Source organism: Drosophila miranda, chromosome 3 (genome assembly GCF_003369915.1).
Source record: "Drosophila miranda strain MSH22 chromosome 3, D.miranda_PacBio2.1, whole genome shotgun sequence".
Lineage (NCBI taxonomy): Eukaryota > Metazoa > Arthropoda > Insecta > Diptera > Drosophilidae > Drosophila > Drosophila miranda.
In genome coordinates, this window is record NC_046676.1 from 20976726 (window position 1) to 20994448 (window position 17723).

Below are 17723 nucleotides of genomic sequence, written 5' to 3' on the forward strand. Positions count from 1 at the left end.
TATTAAGAAATTTGAAAAACTCAAGGGTGCGTTTGAGTGCCAATACAGTTTGAATTTGCCGCCAAGCCCAAGGCTGCTTGTGCGCTCTGCAGGGCTGCCAGATGCACACAAAATTAATATCATTGCCAGACTGGGAGATTTATATTACTCTTATATTATATTTCTTATACTTATATTATTTCTGTTGTTTGAGCAAAAGTGCCTTGTGCGTCTGCCTACAGTGGCTTCAAATGACAGTAAGTCCTGATGTCACAGGGCACTCCCCGCTGTTCCACGGCTATTCCGTGCTTTCCACATTCTTCGCATTTACAGTTAAAGTCGAGCCACAGAGTCTGCAGTTGCGATACCGAAACGACCATCGACGCCCTTTGTGTGGCACACTTCTCCCTGACTCAGCCCCCAGAAGACGAATTTGATTGAAAAACAATTGAAAAAGGAAGAAGAAGAACAGACCCCGGACTGGGGGTAGGGGTGGAACAGCTGTTCGTCTGAGAACGGGCGTCTGCTGCGATGGAAAGACCGACAAGACAAGATCGCGTTTGCCGTGGGGAGGGGCCTGCTCCACCTCTGCCTGTACCGGCCCCGCGAGCCCCCTGCGTGGTGCCTGCCGCTTTCCTGCTGTTCTCGCGCCAGGAGCACATTGGGCCGCATCTCGACCGAGTACAGCGAGGTGAACACCTTCAAGGATGTGGGCGATGCGCACGCCCTAAGCGTGTCGGTGGCGAGGTCACCCGCGTGGATGGCAGCAGTCGTGGTCTTGTGGAAGGGGGTGGAGAAGTCGCGTTCCCTGGTCCTCGAGACGCGTCGCGGATAGATGTACATGAACAGAGTCGCCTCGGACTCCATAAGCCGCGCCAAGATGGACGGATCCGAGCTGCAACCATGGCCGGGAGCTCATATTCGACCAGGAGACGAGACGCCTCTATTGGATGGCAACAAGTTTCAGGTACTGGTTGGCAGCTAGGACTACGTGTACTGGAGCGACTGGAGCACCGGGGAAATTGATCAAGACGGGCCAGAACCGCAGCCCCGCCAAGGCCGTGCTTTGCATCCCCCCAGTTACGACAGACTGCCCGAATGTGTCGCTGTCCTGTCGGTGTCCGGGTGGTCCTGGGTGAACTCGCAGAAGCCTCGGAACATTGCCGCGTATGCCATGTAGGCTATCGTGAACGATCACGATAAAACAGACTCTCCACAGAAAGAGAGAGAGAGATACCCACCCATTACACGAAGACTCTCCACATTTTCCCCATTTCGAAAACAAATTGTTTTTGCTTTTATATAGGTATATTATAACTGTATAGTATAATGAATCTAAAAATCAACCCTCGCGTGCATAGTTCATCATGTATTTGTTGTAACTTTAGCTTTTTACAAGTGGTTCCATCTGGCTGCAGATGGAGCGAGCGAATGAGTGGGAGTACAAAAAGAAGAGACCATTATAGTTTTTACTCTCTCGAGTGTCTCGCTTTCGCTTTGAACTTGCCACACATTGCTCTTGCCTCGCTCTGCTATTCAGTTTTTAATTCGCAGCTAAGCAAGACGCGTCGGATGAAAATAGTTACATTTTTCACTTATCGAGAGCTCCCCCCTCTGACCTTACAAGCATGCCTACTGCAGTTTACAAAGACTTGCACAATAGGCTTTCGTTATCGTTCTTCATGCTGTAAACATTGCACTCTGTCTAATTGACGTATTGAACCACACCCGAAAAAAACACGCTACAAATTAAACATGAAGCTCTGTTTCAATTACAAGTTCGCCCTCCATTTCAGCAATTTTTTATTTCTGGTAAGTTTTTGTAAGCTGTTTATCCGAAAGTAAAACTAATACACCATTACCAGAGTATGATTTTGTGCAAATAAATTAAACAACGCACCACGCAAATTTCACTATTTCTAGTAAATAGTATGCTGCATTTACACTTTTCCCTTTAGGGTTTTACATTTTAGCCTGGATTCTATTCAGTTTACCCAACTTCACTCTGTCGGTTTTGTTATGGTTGGCTGACCGGCGGAAATGTAAATTAGCGTGTTCCAAAGAACAGTCCAAACAGATTCTGTTGTAAACTAATAGGGGACCAAAAAAGCCCATATTCCATCGTGATCATTTTTTGTTTAATTCTTATGTACGGACATTCGTTTCTATATCATTTTCAGCTTTGTGGTATTCTACTCATTTTATCCGGCTGCTACCTGTTTACCGACAACAAGCGCATATTGCTGTCCAGACTAATAGCCGCTCCCAGCGATCGTCTGAACGCATTACCACAACCATTGCTCTACTACATAGCTCTAGGACTGGCAATTGCAGGATTTGTAGCGGTGCTGGCATCCGTCGTGGGCTTTTGGGCCAGTTGCCTGCATACCTATTGCTTTCTCAGTATCTACTTTTTGAGCGTCGTGGTCTTACTCCTGACCGAGTCCGTAATATGCCTGGCCATTACTCTCTGGCCGCACTGCTTGGGCATTAGCCTAGATGAGAGTCAAATGGTAAAATCTTTGCAGACCTATTACGGTGTACCGGGACAGGAGCAGTTCACCAATGCCATGGACTTGGCACAGACTCGCTTTGGCTGCTGCGGAATGAAAAGTTCGTTGGACTACGACACATCGTTGTGGCGTCTGCAAAGCTATGGGCAAACCAATTGGCCTGTTCCATTAAGTTGCTGTGTACTGGAAAATGCACCACAGCCATTGGCGTATCTGGATCCGAAGCCAGCAAATGAGTCTCAGTGTCAGTCCCTGGAGCATTTATCCTATGAGAGGGAGCGCTATACGGAATCATGTCTGCTCCATCTAGACATCTGGTATCGGGAGCAGTATAGTGTTTTCCTTGGCGCCAGTCTACTAATGGCTGTTGTTGAGTTCTGTGTCCTGCTCGCCATTATAATGAGCTGCACGGGCCTTGCCTCCCAAAAGGCCAGGCTTGAAAATATTCAAAACTTGACAGTTCAAAAGCGCAGACGGCTTACAGCGCTGTCACATCGTGGTCTTGTGGAGAACATATATGAACCGGAGGTGGAACTCAGAGTAAACTCTGGTCACAGTACGAACGGCATATGCCTGGGAGGACCTAGCAGACACGTAAGCAGCGAGGATTTCACGGAGTTGTATCTAAAGCCCAGCGATCTGCACACGCACCGCAACAATGCATCCTTTGAACCAAATTCTGCCAACTTCCATGCGCAGACAAGAAATTATTTGGTTTAACCTATGAAACTCTAAGCTGATTGAAGGTAGATTTTCCTTTACATACTATTCAACATACATAGTACTTACATATATACATACATATATTTAATTTTGTTTGATGTAGGTTGTGAAACTCAACGCAATGCGAAGCTACGACGACATTTGGAGCCACCTTATATACATATGTGCATACAGGAAATTAACACAATGTATACTACTAATTTTATTTTGTTTGCAAATTTGTGCAAATTTAACAAAATATCTCAAAAATTTTAAAGAATTATTTTAAGAAATAAAATATGTGTTAAAACATGCGTAAATAAGTAATTTATGATTATTATATACTGAAATACCTTTTTCCAAAATAGATAGGAAGCAATTTGAAACAAAATGTACGCAAATATGTTACAGCATGAATATCATTTTCACTTATTCACTTTCAAACAATTTCTTTTTGGCGCGCAGTTCTCGCATCCAGTCGATAGTATTGGTATTGGTATTTACGCTCTTTTTTTGGTATTTTTAGATCATCAAATGAGACGCTATATTTTGGTATATTTCTGAGGGTCAGACCGTATATACCGTATTATTATACTTTTCATAGTATTTTCCAGTATATTTTAGGACGCGTTATGGACTAACCCTCTTGTACAATGCACCAATGTAGAAACCGTGTAGAAATGCCACTTAGAGCCATGTCCCAGGGCACATCGAATGCTAATTCGTGATCAGCGTCGATCGATTCCTGATCGTTTGCCATCAAAATCTAATTTGTTTAAAAAGGTCGCAGAATACGGCTTTTCAAAAAGTGGATAACGGAAGTTTTTCACACTGGCGCTTCCATGGGGCTTATCACGTGTCACCTTTGGTAATAACATACAAATGTAGTTAATATGTAGCCAATGTGTAGTTCCAGGTTTTGCCTAAATCGTATTTTATAAACAATCCAATATAAGTGAGAGCTTAAAGTTAACCAGTCTTCTAAAAAATGTATGTAATAATCGGATAAAATTATGAGTTCAGAGCCTCAGGTCTTAGCTAGATAGCTATATTCCACGGAATATCCTTAACGAGGAATACAAATAATTCGTCAGTATGTTTACGGTATATTTCGATATTTGTGACGTAGTTTCGGTATATCTCTGAGGGACCGTATAACTTATCGATCCCGATTGTGTTTTAAATAAGCGCCGCTTTTTTCATTTAACTTTATCGGAAGTGTGTCGTGAATTAAAAAACGACCGAAAGAAAGGCACATCGTGCAGCGCACGTTTGACAGGGCCCCGCACGGGTTTTCTATTCAGACAAACTTTACATTTATGCAAAATCGAGTGCATATTCAATAAGAACGTTTTTTAGCCTGGAGCTAATATTATAAACTTAATTTTTATCGTAAGTTCGTAGGCAGAAAGAAGTTCTGGTGGTTTGTGTAAAATAAGAATGGCGGCAATAACGGAACTTTTTTCTCGCTCTAGTGTATGGGTGCTCTAGGCATTTCGAGGAAAAAATGTACATATGTATGCACAAAAAAATGGGTTTAATGCACAAACATATGAATGTGCATATCTTTTTTCAAATGGCGGATCATGTTCAGTTCAGAATAACAAGATTAATGCAGCGTTTGCTGATTTCTGGACGCTTTTTCTTCTGCTCCTGCCGCCGCGCCGTCGTCGTCAACACGTGTTTATGTGTGTGTGTGCGATTCCGCTTCCGTAAACATGCGGCAGTGGGTCGTGTTTCTCAAAAAGTGGATAACGGAAGTTTTTCACACTGGCGCTTCCATGGGGCTTATCACGTGTCGCCTTTGGTAATAACATACAAATGTAGTTAATATGTAGCCAATGTGTAGTTCCAGGTTTTGCCTAAATCGTATTTTATAAACAATCCAATAAAAGTGAGAGCTTAAAGTTAACCAGTCTTCTAAAAAATGTATGTAATAATCGGATAAAATTATGAGTTCAGAGCCTCAGGTCTTAGCTAGATAGCTATATTCCACGGAATATCCTTAACGAGTAATACAAATAATTCGTCAGTATGTTTACGGTATATTTCGATATATGTGACGTAGTTTCGGTATATCTCTGAGGGACCGTATAACTTATCGATCCCGATTGTGTTTTAAATAAGCGCCGCTTTTTTCATTTAACTTTATCGGAAGTGTGTCGTGAATTAAAAAACGACCGAAAGAAAGGCACATCGTGCAGCGCACGTTTGACAGGGCCCCGCACGGGTTTTCTATTCAGACAAACTTTACATTTATGCAAAATCGAGTGCATATTCAATAAGAACGTTTTTTAGCCTGGAGCTAATATTATAAACTTAATTTTTATCGTAAGTTCGTAGGCAGAAAGAAGTTCTGGTGGTTTGTGTAAAATAAGAATGGCGGCAATAACGGAACTTTTTTCTCGCTCTAGTGTATGGGTGCTCTAGGCATTTCGAGGAAAAAATGTACATATGTATGCACAAAAAAATGGGTTTAATGCACAAACATATGAATGTGCATATCTTTTTTCAAATGGAGGATCATGTTCAGTTCAGAATAACAAGATTAATGCAGCGTTTGCTGATTTCTGGACGCTTTTTCTTCTGCTCCTGCCGCCGCGCCGTCGTCGTCAACACGTTTTTATGTGTGTGTGTGCGATTCCGCTTCCGTAAACATGCGGCAGTGGGTCGTGTTTCTCTTTAACTGTAGACTCTCTTTTTCTCTTATCTCTGTTCTGTTTTTTTTGTAGTAGATCTCATTTTCGTGCTTAATTGTTGCTGCTTGATTTTTTTTGTTAATTGTTGGGGGTGGGTGGTGGTAGGCGTTCAGGGCATTCCAAAGTACTTGAATCATGCTTAATCAAATGCTAATGTCTCTCTCTTTTTCTCCTCTGCAGGTCTTAAGAATTAAGAGGCGCCATGTCTTCGAGAGAAGAAATACTTGCAGTAGTCACCTCCGAGGTGCGGGCGCTAATCATTAGTGGGCGTAGGCCGCCGGTTCCCCTCGACGACATTCTCAAGGACTATTGCGAGGTCGTGGGAGAGCCACTGCCATTCCGCCGGTTGGGCTACAGAAGCGCCCAAGATCTGCTGGAGGCTACCAGGAACTTTAACTTTCAGACATACGGAAGCACGGTAAATGTCTTTTAGGAACCTAACCAACGTGGAACTGTAGATTCTTTGGGGAATTACATACACTTCGCTTATTAGCGCCTCTGTCCACCCACTTGGACCGCTTGGACTCGCACGCACACACACCCTCGCCCGATCTTTAAAGGTTATACCCTGTATTCGTCGTTTAGGAGGAGGGTATATCGTGTTCGTGTATATGTTTGTAACAGCCTGACGGGGGATGTATTCCCGACCCCATTCAATATTTTTTTCTGTTCAGCATCAATGGTCGAGATTATTTACATAACTTATAAAGTAGCTTTTAAAAATCGGCAAGACCAGATGCAATTTTGAAGGAGGTTTGCGGTCGGATCATTAGAGGTACAGGGTATCTGTTTGTCGCGATACTCGACTGCAAAAAGTTTGCTGGCTTTCTCTCGCCAGCAGCCAGCAGCACGCTGAGCTTGCTCTCTCGCTCAGCTTTCGATTGGCGCTACGCTGCGAAGCTTTTGCGAGCGCACCCGCCCGCAGTACCTTTCAACGCGTGCCGAAAGCTACAGCTGCCTCTGCTTGCTGCTGCTGCCGCTTGTGTCCACGGGGGCCTGCCGCAAAAGGGGCGACGTGTCAACAGCCTTCTTCTTCGTGTTCGTCTTCAAAAACTGTAAACAATGGCATTTTACTTAACTTAGTTTATTTATTTAACCGCCGTAGTGGAGTGCGCGAGTTGCTGTGGCTTTTACGAGCTTTGCCTCGCGATTTCTTTAGTTGCTGATTGAGCGCTTTTTGAAATGCAGGCCGCCCCACTCCCCACGAAAATGTGTAACACGAAAATCGAAAATGCCAGCAATTTAAACTTTTATTTTTCTGTGCATATCTTTGTCTCATTGTGTGTGTGTGTGTGTGTGGTGAAAGTGAACGAACGACTGCTATCTCTGTTCGTCCGTGCATTACACTTGAATTCTAGAATAGATGCAAATGCAGATTTTTACTTCCGTTGCATGGGGGTGCGTGGGCTGGCACTCGCCGCTCTACCCCCTAACGCATTGCTCTACGGTCCGCCCAAATCAATAATTCCGAGTGCAACCAAAATGAGAGCAGCACTTACTAAATGAATGCAAAATCCTCATTGTACATATATACTGAGTAGCTTTCTCTGCATATCGAGTATAGCCGTCCCCCATATCACGTCTGGCGCCCTACCCTGCCCATACCCATGCAGCATTGCTCAATGGAGCTCTCCGACCTTATAAAGAGCGAAAGACGATTACAGCAATGAACCACAGTCCGCATTAAATGATTCATTTGGCTGAGCAATCAAAAATCAACATGAAACAGCTGCGATTTCTAAACCAGACACCGCAGCACTTGAGCTAACTCTGAAATCTTAGGGCGAAGAGTTAGCTGGGGTGCTGGAGTTTTATTGGGTCTCATTGATACCCAAACTGGGAGCTCGCCAAGCAGAAATTTAATGGCGGAAGGCTTTCCCTGGTCCCAATAATTTTAACTTTTTTGGATGCCAGAATAACCATATCTCTTTGCAGGTCTACATCACCGCCAAGTCCAGTGCGAAATCGGATCACATTGCGTCTATGGTGCGGCAGCAGAAATCTTCTAAATCCAAAGGCTCCCTCTCAAGGCCGAATCCACAGCAACGCGTTTTTCAAAACGTTGCACCCGCTTACCAGCAACAAAGGTATTCTCAGCAACAGCATCAGCAGTATTCGCAGCAGCAGCAAAAAGAAGTGCTACAGAAACAGAAACAGCAAAAGCTGCAGTTGCAGCAACAGCAGCAGCATCAACGGAATCACGTGCAGAATAAACTGCAGAATCAACTGCAGAATCAACAGCAGAATCAACTGCACAATCAACTGCAGAAGCAACTGCAACAGCAGCAGGAAAATTTAAAACAACAGCACGAGAAAGAGTTGACTGAGAAAAAATTGGAGATTGCGAAGCTGCAGGAGGTGGTTAATGGGCTTCGCAAGCACGGAGAGGAGAAGCAACGCCAGCTGGAAGAGATCAAGGTGCAGGACGAGCAAAAACTCAAGGAGCGGAAACAAGAAATAAAGAAGCTGGAGAAAGAGCTTGAGCATTTCCAACGCAAGGCCGAAGCCAAAGAGCTTCTGGACAAAAAGCTGGAGAACGTCGCTCCAAAAATCGCCTCCAACACGCCGGTGCTGGCCAAAGATAAGAAGCAGCATCAGGGCGAGAACCAAGCTACCAAAAAAGTCGGAGAACTGGAGAAAGTCGCTCCGAAAATCGGTTATTTCAGACCAGGCAACGAGCAGACGCTGGCCAAAGATAAAGAGCACCATTCGAAAGAAGACGTGCACTTAGGCCGCATCGATATTTGCAACATGAATGGCCGTAGCAACGGCAACGGCCATGGCAGAACCATGGCGGGAAAGCCTCCTCAGCGCCCCATACTGGGCAACGGTGCTCCGCATCGTGGAGGTGGTCCGGGGGCTGCTTTTGACACGCCCATCAGCTCAAAAAATCGAGGAATGCAGCAGCGGAGCTCGGTGAATGATAGACTGAAGCTACAACAGCAGCCAGCGGCGACTCCAGTGACCGCAAATCAAACACCAATGCCTGTAGCAGTGCCGATAACTCCTCCTAAAACGCCAGAAACTCCCTCGACAAAGCCCAATCAGAGAGCACCGCGGACATCGCCGAAAATTCCGAAATCCCGGAGCCCCAGCAAGTTCGAGTTCAACTCAGATGCGACCCGCGACCCCATCGCCACTCTGAAAGCGTATTGCGATTTCAAAAACTTAGAGCAGCCCGCTTACCGCATCTTCGAGAACGTTGATCGGAGCCAAATTGTCTGCTCAGTGACGGTCGGCGCCTACGTTTACAGCTGCTATCCCAAGGAGTTTACTGATGAGCCGACGGCTCGCAGGGAGACCGCCAGAACGGCCATTGAGAAGATCAACACCGCAGAGTCGCGCCAGCCGCTGGCTATCTGCACACTGACGGATCACGAGTTCATCGACGGCCTGTACCAAAAGCTGCGGCAGTACCCCAACGGCATTATAGGCCACAAGCTGGAGGAGTGGTATGAACAGACCTTTAACCACCACCTACCCAGCCACTGGCACGATCTGGTTGTGGAGTCGAGTAAGATTCGTCTGGAAAATAACGTCCATTCTTTCATTCTGCTTGCCAACGTTCCCGCCTCTCCGAAGCCGAACAGAGCAGAATTCCAGCGGCACGAAATGCCTGAGCTTCGGCTGCCGTGGATGAACGAGGTGGACCACAGTTTAGGGCGACACCACGACTGGAGCATGTACATCACCCACTGCGACTCCACCAAACAGGTCTGGGCCCGACTGATCGATCAGATATCCAGCCTAGAGAAGTTGACGATGCACCTCAACAAGCACGTGCCGGCGCGCACACTGATAACGGATCCCATTGAGCAGAATATGTATCTGGTGGAAGTCACCGAGGGCTGGAGTCGAGTGCGAGTGCTCTCCGTGGATGCGAAGCAGCGAACCTGCCGCTGCCACTTTGTGGACTTTGGGGACGTGGCCCAGTTTGAGTTTGAAGATCTGGTTGGTTGTCCGCCCCAGTTCCTGATGCTGCCCGCACAGGCTATCTGCATGGGCATGTATGCACTGGAAAAGTTCGCGGATCACCCGCACGCCCAGGCCGTGCTCCTTAAAGAGCTCGCCGGCCAGCGGGTGGTGGCTCGCATCCTTACCACCGAGAAGCAGTTCAACGAACTCGGCGGCTGTGCCCAGGGCATTTGGAAGGATGATAGGCGAAGCGCCTGTCTGGTGGGCACCCTGTACGACACTTCCACGGTGGAGGACATTCACCTAAACGATCTAGTTGCCAACAGCATCAGTCGCAACACCCCGGTGCCCATGCTGAGTCCGGACCAGAAGTCCAATCCGGTGCTCATCTCGCATATCAACGAGGGCGGCGACCTCACGGTTCTACTCCGTAACGAGGATCTAAAGTTTGTGGAGCGCAGCATTGCCAACACGGTGGCCGACATTGGGGAGAAGCATCGTGTCACCTACTCGGACCTGCTGCGCGATCGCCTGGTGTTTGTCTGCGACGAGTCAGTCGAAGGATTAAAGCAATGGTACCGCGGCATGCTCACCACCAAGCCGGAGAACGCCGAAGAGGAGACCTTCGACGTGTACTATGTGGACGACGGGCGCCTCCGCAAGACGCACATCTCAAACATCTATCGACTGGAGGCCAACAATCTGGCGCTGGCCGGGTATCCGCCTCTGGCTCTGCGCGTCCGCCTTCACGACGTACCCGATATCGTGGGAGACATGCTTGGACGCCTTCGTGGACTGATGCCGCCCCGCAGCGAGGCAATCGTGAGTGTCCTCCGCCGAAACCGGCGCCTTATGTGACAATAGCTAACAATCATTTCATGCATTCACAGCTCAAGGTGATGGATGGTTCCGGCAGTGACAAACTGCCGATGGTCAATGTTTATGTGCGCGGCCAGGATGCCAATGCCATGTACATGTGCGTGAACACCGCCATCCAGATGGAATACGAAATGCAGAGGTAAGTTCCATGCCGTAGAACTGTCCTGAATTACGATCATCATTCGCACCCTCCCACCCATCACCATCACCACACCCCTCTAATTGGAATCAAGCCCCCTATAATACCACACCACACCATGCCATACCATATCATATTTGATCTGTGCTCCCCCAAATCATCCAAATGCATTTTCTATTAGTGCTTTCGATAAACTGGAAACAAAATGATGCTCTATCGCTAACCCCATCCACGATCAACGTCAATAATAATAAATGTACAACAAATAAACATCGATAATGTAAGATAATGCGTAAGAGCTCCATTCCCATCTCTGTATATGAAACTAAACTAAAATATACTCATACTCGTACCACTTCACATCACAATGCTACCTACCCGATAAGATCCTAGAACGTTTTTCATACCGTATCATCAATACTGTGTCCCACGCCCCCTACATTCGTTCCCCACTCCCCCAACGCTACCCTGACCCCGTCGCCCGTCCCAAACAGAATCACGCGTCCGCAGACCTACGACGATGGCGGCCTACACTTCAATCCCAACGGACAGCTGCAGCGACGCAACAGCTTTGGCTCTGCGGTTTCCAGTCACAGCAGCGGCAGCCTCAGCTTCAGCGACCATGTCCTTCCCGTCACCCCACCCGTCACGCCCACGATCAAGGAGTACGAGGCCATACCGGCAGTGGGCGCCTACTTCGAGGTGCGCATTGCCCTCTCCATCAATCCCGGACACTTTGCGGTGAGTCGAAGAATGGTTCGATAGCAATCCATCGTTAACTTTGTTCCAAAACGGCATTCCAGGTACAACCCTACAAGTGCTACAATCAGTTCCAGCATTTGATGAAGGATCTGCAGGCCCATTGCAAGGGAGCGGCGGCACAAGGCGTCCAACCTTCACGAGTGACCATAGGAGAGGCCTACGCAGCTCCAGACAGTGATAACGTCTACCATCGGTAAGTCTCGAACAGGGAGAATAGACAGACCAAGCCAATAGCTAATCCTCTTGCAGTGTAATTATTCGGAAGATTTACGATGAGATTATAACTGTGCGCTTCGTGGACGTGGGCGATGACGGTGTAGTGGCCTGTGATCAACTAAGGAAGCTTCCTCTGGCCTTGGCCGAGCTTCCCAAGATGGCCATACCAGCTCAACTATATGGTGGGGGTCCAGCATCCAACCTTATCTATCTACTTTTCTAATGCTATCTGTGCCATCCCATTCAGGCATCCAACTTGCAGACGTTCTCTGGACTCAGGAGAACTGTGTACGCTTCCGGATGCTAACGCTGGGTAAAAAGTTTATCGGGATTGTGCGGCGACTGAGCAAGTTGAAGGATGACACGCTAGCGCTGTGCCTGGAGCTGGTCGACACCTCCACGCCGCAAGATATAAAGCTGCACGAGATTCTCATCAACGAGAAGCACGCGCAGCCAGAGCCGAAGGTCTGAATCGAAGAACGACTTTAATATGAGTTTGAACTTGTTCACGTTTATATTTGCTTATTTGTAGCCTTAGGAATAGCTATATATGTATAATTTATTACGACGATACACATTCCCCCAAACGGGAACAAACAGTTGGGTTACTCTGTACCACTCGGAAACGCAACAATATAAAAGTTATGATTTCAACTACTACCGTTCGACGTCTATCGGGAGAAGGGGTGCACTTGGTTGGCCGCCTTGATGTTGGTCTTGACGGCCGAGGGAGCCTTGCCCAGCTGCTGCTGCACGTTGCCGGGACTCATGGCGGGCCCGCCCATGGGCGAGGAGGCGCGAATCGAGGGCGGCACCATCATACCAGGCCCCGGGCCGTAATTGGTCATCTTCAGACCCTTGCCCATGCCCACCGCGGCAACGAGGAGCTGAGTGTCGGCCATACTGCTGGTTTGCTGGATGCCGGTGCGCGAGGAGGACTCGATCTCCCACTCCTCACGCGCCTTGCTGACCATATCCAGGACGTGGGAGACAACCTTGTTGTACTGGGTGACCTGTTTCATGGCCGCATCGTTGGTAAGATTGGCGGCCTTCTGCTCGTTCGCCTGCATCTTCTGCTCGGTAAGCGGATCGGGCCGCGTTCGCAGATAGTCCGGCACAATGTCGTGGGAGAAGACCGGCACGCGTCCCTCGGTGATATTTATTAACGTCTCGTCGCGATCCATCGACACCAGTAGCGGCAGGACAGTTCGGTTCCTTAGCGGTGGACACTGCTCTTTGGCCAGGATCTTCGTTAGCCCCGTCAAATGACTGGAAATGATAGCAAAATTGTCCAGAAATGTTGGCCAGTTGATTGTCTCGTATTCCATCTCCAGTTTCTGGATCATGGCCAGCACCGCCAGCTTCAAGTCGTTCAGGCGCTGCAGGACGGCGTCCAGCGTCATCTCAAAATGCTTTTCCTCGCGCTGCATTTCCGTTTTTATATTAAACAAATTTAATTGCAAAATTGAATATTTTTACTGCAACACACGCTAGTGTGACCATGTGAGGACGAGAACAGCTGTTGAAGTTGTAGGGCTTCTGGGTATTTTCTCACTCGCGCCATACGGTCTGACAAACATGGCCGCCGTGGTGCTCTAAGAAAAAAACTGAACGCCGTGTTTTTTCATTTGCAACTAAAACCACACGAGAACTCTTTAAGCGTGCCCGCAAAACGTATAACAATGTAAGCAATTTAGTCTAGTGACTGTTACTATCGTTTTACACAATCGCTGATGCCTGCAAACGGTACTTCGCAACGGATAAATTTTTTTTGCTGTCGTCGAGTGTCTCGTACTCTCTCTCTCACTCGCTCTCACTCGTTCGCTGTTGCTGACAAAGCAAACCATACGTGACGGGGCGTGTACATGTGTGTGTTGTTTGTGTGTGCAAGCTGGCCAGAAGCTGAAAAGTGAAAATTTGTTTGTATGCGTGGATGACACGTTCAAAAGCCGGTCGGTGCTCCCGATCCTACAGCACTCTCGGTCCTGCTACATTAACTTGCCCTACATGCATTCGTCGTCCTACGCCCCTGCTGGCCATGCGCTTGGCCCGACGCGCCGCGGCATGGGTTGAAGTTGATCGCGTATCGTCCCGTCCCCGCGATCGCTGACTCTCCCGTGGCTTGAAATATTCGCCCGGAAAGTGTACGGGAATTCGGGCATTCTCTGCGTTTTCAGCCCAACGCCTCTGGCAGCTGACCCCCGCGCACGCGTTCGTGTTCGTGCTTGCACACCGGTCGTGTTGTACTCTCTCTCTCTCTCTGCAGTTTCTCTCTCTCTTCTCTACTTCCTTGTTGATATTGTTGTTGTACGCCATTTCTAATGCCTCTCTTTCATGTTTTTTTATAATATAAATTGTAATATATTTGCAGCTTTTTGTGTATGTTTTCTGAATAAGTATCATGCCAAAATGAAATGGTAAAGTGTTGCCGCGTTCGCATAATCGATTACGAATAAATACATATATACTCTATACATACATAAATACGTGCGCGATTGTTGATAGAAAAAAGAGAGCTAGAGCGATATCGATATCGAAGCGATTCAGCCCGCGATGGCGTCGCGCAGGCGCGCCGATTTGAATCCCAAACTGCACATGGACAGGCAGCCGACAGCTGCCCGCATAACAGGTACCTCCCAATCCAAATAATCACCACCCCTCTCAAACAGACAGAGAGTCTGATAATCCGGGGATGTGTTATCCCTCTGTTATGAAGGGGCCCTAAAACGGCGCCATAAAGAAGGGATGGGATTCTCACTAAAGCCGACGGATCGACTGAACCTCACGAAAACCATTTTTAAACCGCCTACCCACCCACTCACCGTTTCAGATCCCTCTCTGCCCGCCGGCAAGCGACGCGAGATCGACAACGTCATGAAGAAGGCTCGGGCCAACACAACCAACGACTACTGGGACAAGAAACTGATCGAGGCCGAGGAGAAGGACCCCAATCGCTGGCGTCATACCGGCTACAAGAAAATGTACATCCAGGGCGAGAGCAGCTCCGGGGACAGTGATCGCGAGCCGCACGGCGTGCCGCGCCCCGGGGAGGGAGCACCACCCCCCTATGGCCGCTATCCACCCGGAGGAGCCCCGCCAGGTCCACCGCCGCGCTTTGGCCGATCCCGCTCGCCCCATTCGCGCAGTCGTTCCGGATTACGCAAGTCGCCGCCGCTGTCGCCACCACCGCGTCGTCGGTCTCCGCTGCCGCCCATGCACGGCATGGATCGTCGCGGCGGCCCGCGATCCCCTCCCATGCCGCGCTCTCCCAACCATGATACCATGATGCGTCGTCCCGGCAATGGCCACGGTCGGCCCCGTTCCCCACCCGAACCGAGCTCCGGCTCCTCGTCCTTGCGCCGCAAGCCAAACGCGTCGCGTTCTCCCTTGGGCCGTCGCCGCTCACCACCGTTGCCTCCTCCATCGTCGGCGGGACTGGACAAGCGCAGTTCGGGACACATTCTACCGCGTTCTAAGCGTCCCCCCTCGCCACCGCCAAGGGTAAGTCATGTCATTCATCAATCGATTCCAATCTTTAATCTTTATCCTCTCTGCAGCACTCGATGCGTTCGCGTTCCAACAGCTCAATGAGCAGCAGCTCCGACGATTCCTGCTCCCTCTGTTCGCCCAGTCATCGCCATAGATCTCGGTAAGCATTCCTCCCGGCCTTATGTTTCCATTGATACTCAAACTTGATCTTCTCCCCCGTACAGATCCCGCGGTCCGCGCTCCCCTCCGCCAAAGCCGCGTGGGCATTATCGTGCCGGGGGTCCGCCACTCCCGCCGCCGGATACACATGGCCGCGTCCATGGTCGTCCCAGCAGTCCACCGCCGGTGCGTGGAAGCGGCTCGGTGTCCGCAATCGACAAGTATCGGGACGCCAAAATGCGTCACCTCGCACACGAACGCGGCGCCACGTCGGAGGCGCACATGAAAGTCGCTCGCTCGTCGCGTCACTCACCGCCGCCGGAAGATCCGCGTCTCAAGCACCGTCCGCCAGAGCCACCAGAGCCGGCAGCGACGGCTGCTGCGGCCTCAGCTCCACAGGCCAAGAAGAAGAAAAAGGAGAAGGAGGTGAGTGTCGGAGTAGCTCGTACGAATCACGATCACATCCAATCATTCAATTACTCTGTTTGTAGCAGGTGAGGCCACGCATCAAGATCGAGGGTGAGAAACGTAAAAAACCAGCGGCGCCCAGTGGCAGTGGAGGGAATGCAAACTCCTCGTCCGGTTCAGACGATTCGTGTGACTCGGACAGCGATGAGGTGCCGTCGGTGCCCACGTTTTCGGCCACAACGCGGCTAACGCTCTCGGAGCGCTTCGGGAAAATGGCGCAATGGAGCATCGATCGCAGTAACATGGAGAATATGCGCATCACCAAAGATTCCGCGGGTGGTGCTCTTAAAGTGATGATTGAAGAGGGTCTCGAATCGCCGCCGCGTCGCTATTCGTATTCGCCTGCGCCGGCCGGACACTTTCCGGAGGAGTTGGCGACCACAGCACCGTCGGGTATGCTGTCGTGGGACGATGTGCGCGTCCGTTACGAGTACTACAAGAGTCGTGGCTACTTAAGGGATTTGGATCTGAAGGTAAATGGAGTGTCCATACTCTGTAAAGCAGAAACTAAAGATCCCTTTCCTTCTCTCTTGCGCAGGACTACATCAAATGGGAGGAATGGTGGTATAAATATCAGGAGTGGCTGAAGCAGGAGCGCTACTATGAGTACTGGGATCGTAGCCAGCAATTGCGACGACGGCGCAAGAAGTTACCGGTCACTCAGCGTCTCAACTGAGAAACGCCCCCGTGGGCATCCGTACCGCAGTGTCCCAATCCTGTAGCTCTTCCCATCTTCCTCCCCCAATTTGATCACCCTCGCTAACCAATTTATCCATTTATCATTTGAACTGAACCTTTATTTTGCTTTCTCCCTTACTTTTAATCTTACTTCATTTTCCCCAATCAATCCCCCGCCTTTTTCCCCCTTTTTTGTACATTGAAAATGTACGGAAATGCATTTGTCAGCTCATGTATTTGATAACTAAACAATATGCATATACCACGCGATCCGAGCGCCAATCGCGGATGCTTATAAGGATTACATTAACACTGAAGATTGTAAGTTGTGTGGGGACTGTGCGTCCGGCCGAGAGGCAAATGTAAACGATTTAAATAAACCATTTAAAAACGGATGAATTTTACCGAATGTGCTCTCGATTTGGATCTCGATCGGATTTCAGGTTACACCGCACACTAATCCAGGAGCATGCTAATTTCTGCTGGCTGGCGTTGGCGACATTCGTCTCACTACCGGCACAGGTGGCCCAGTCACAGGTGGTTGAGTCACCTACGTTTTGGAAGCGGCTCGGCTAGTGATTATCTTAAGTACCAGCGGAAGTTGCGGGTACCAGATCGCCTGTGTTGGCACTGGTCCACCATTCCCCATTGCAGATATAGCAGCTTTCATTGCGTAAATAATAATTAAAACTGTCAAGTAAAAAGTGGAAGTAGAAAGCCGTTTACTGCTTGTGTTATCGGAAATATGGAATTTATCCTATTTTTATATAAATTAGACACCAGATATTGAAAAGAACAATATAAATGAGAAAGGGGAGAGAAAACACACTTAAAACACTGGAGAGAAGGCAAATAGTAAGGTGGCTGACTTTTGCAAGCTTAGAACACAAATTTAGAGTTAAAAACACGAAAAAACGCCTTTAACACTTATTTGTATGTAAAATATATGCACATACTGATATTTATCATTATTAGTTTATCCGGCATAACACAACTATATGTACATTTGAATAAAAATACCTATATTCAATTTTATATTAACCCAAAAGAGAGCTGAAATTCATATTAAATTTCATTCTTGTTTGAAAGAAATTGAGGTTAGAAGTAGACAGGAAACAGGAAACT

The 17723-nt window shown here is 48.4% G+C and overlaps 4 protein-coding genes across 12 annotated transcripts in view; 3 read left to right on the top strand and 1 right to left on the bottom strand.

Moving 5' to 3' along the window:
* The window catches only part of LOC108160785 (tetraspanin-8), a 45787-nt gene extending 42304 nt beyond the window's left edge, over positions 1–3483 (top strand). Inside the window, exons 1-3 of one of the 2 annotated variants that reach the window (XM_017294990.2) lie at positions 1455–1791; positions 2160–3238; positions 3319–3482. In XM_017294990.2, coding sequence (XP_017150479.1) covers positions 1735–1791; positions 2160–3212 — 1110 coding nt within the window. In that variant the 5' untranslated portion in view covers positions 1455–1734 and the 3' untranslated portion in view covers positions 3213–3238; positions 3319–3482. Of the gene's footprint in view, positions 1–1454; positions 1792–2159; positions 3239–3318 lie in introns of those variants that run through there. The other variant, XM_017294991.2, reaches the window with a different exon arrangement.
* An 894-nt stretch (positions 3484–4377) lies between these two features.
* Positions 4378–12458, top strand: LOC108159436 (tudor domain-containing protein 7B). Of its 5 annotated transcripts, XM_017292711.2 has the most exons (9): positions 5317–5525; positions 6074–6311; positions 7829–10630; positions 10699–10826; positions 11321–11567; positions 11630–11781; positions 11838–11986; positions 12052–12269; positions 12337–12458. In XM_017292711.2, the coding sequence occupies exons 2-9, from the start codon at positions 6096–6098 to the stop codon at positions 12340–12342; spliced, it is 3918 nt and encodes a 1305-aa protein (XP_017148200.1). In that variant the 5' UTR covers positions 5317–5525; positions 6074–6095; the 3' UTR covers positions 12343–12458. The 5 variants fall into 5 exon arrangements, with proteins under 5 accessions (XP_033246411.1, XP_017148200.1, XP_017148202.1 ...); XM_033390520.1 differs by lacking the exon at positions 5317–5525 and adding an exon at positions 4378–4586 and having other exon boundaries at positions 12052–12458; XM_017292712.2 differs by lacking the exons at positions 5317–5525; positions 6074–6311 and adding an exon at positions 6823–6948 and having other exon boundaries at positions 12052–12458.
* On the bottom strand, positions 12296–13332 carry LOC108159439 (mediator of RNA polymerase II transcription subunit 8). The gene has a single exon (XM_017292718.2). It carries the CDS (start codon positions 13232–13234, stop codon positions 12476–12478), a length of 759 nt encoding a protein of 252 aa, XP_017148207.1. The 5' UTR covers positions 13235–13332; the 3' UTR covers positions 12296–12475.
* A 30-nt stretch (positions 13333–13362) lies between these two features.
* Positions 13363–17646, top strand: LOC108159437 (basic salivary proline-rich protein 1). Of its 4 annotated transcripts, XR_004472335.1 has the most exons (8): positions 13364–13488; positions 14176–14433; positions 14635–15305; positions 15362–15453; positions 15518–15878; positions 15944–16393; positions 16459–16919; positions 17042–17646. XR_004472335.1 is itself a non-coding variant. In XM_017292716.2 (7 exons), the coding sequence occupies exons 2-7, from the start codon at positions 14358–14360 to the stop codon at positions 16594–16596; spliced, it is 1785 nt and encodes a 594-aa protein (XP_017148205.1). In that variant the 5' UTR covers positions 13363–13488; positions 14176–14357. The 4 variants fall into 4 exon arrangements, 3 of the variants coding, with proteins under 3 accessions (XP_017148205.1, XP_017148204.1, XP_017148206.1); XM_017292716.2 differs by lacking the exon at positions 17042–17646 and having other exon boundaries at positions 13363–13488; positions 15947–16393; positions 16459–16596; XM_017292715.2 differs by lacking the exon at positions 17042–17646 and having other exon boundaries at positions 16459–16997.
* The last annotated feature ends 77 nt before the right edge of the window (positions 17647–17723 follow it).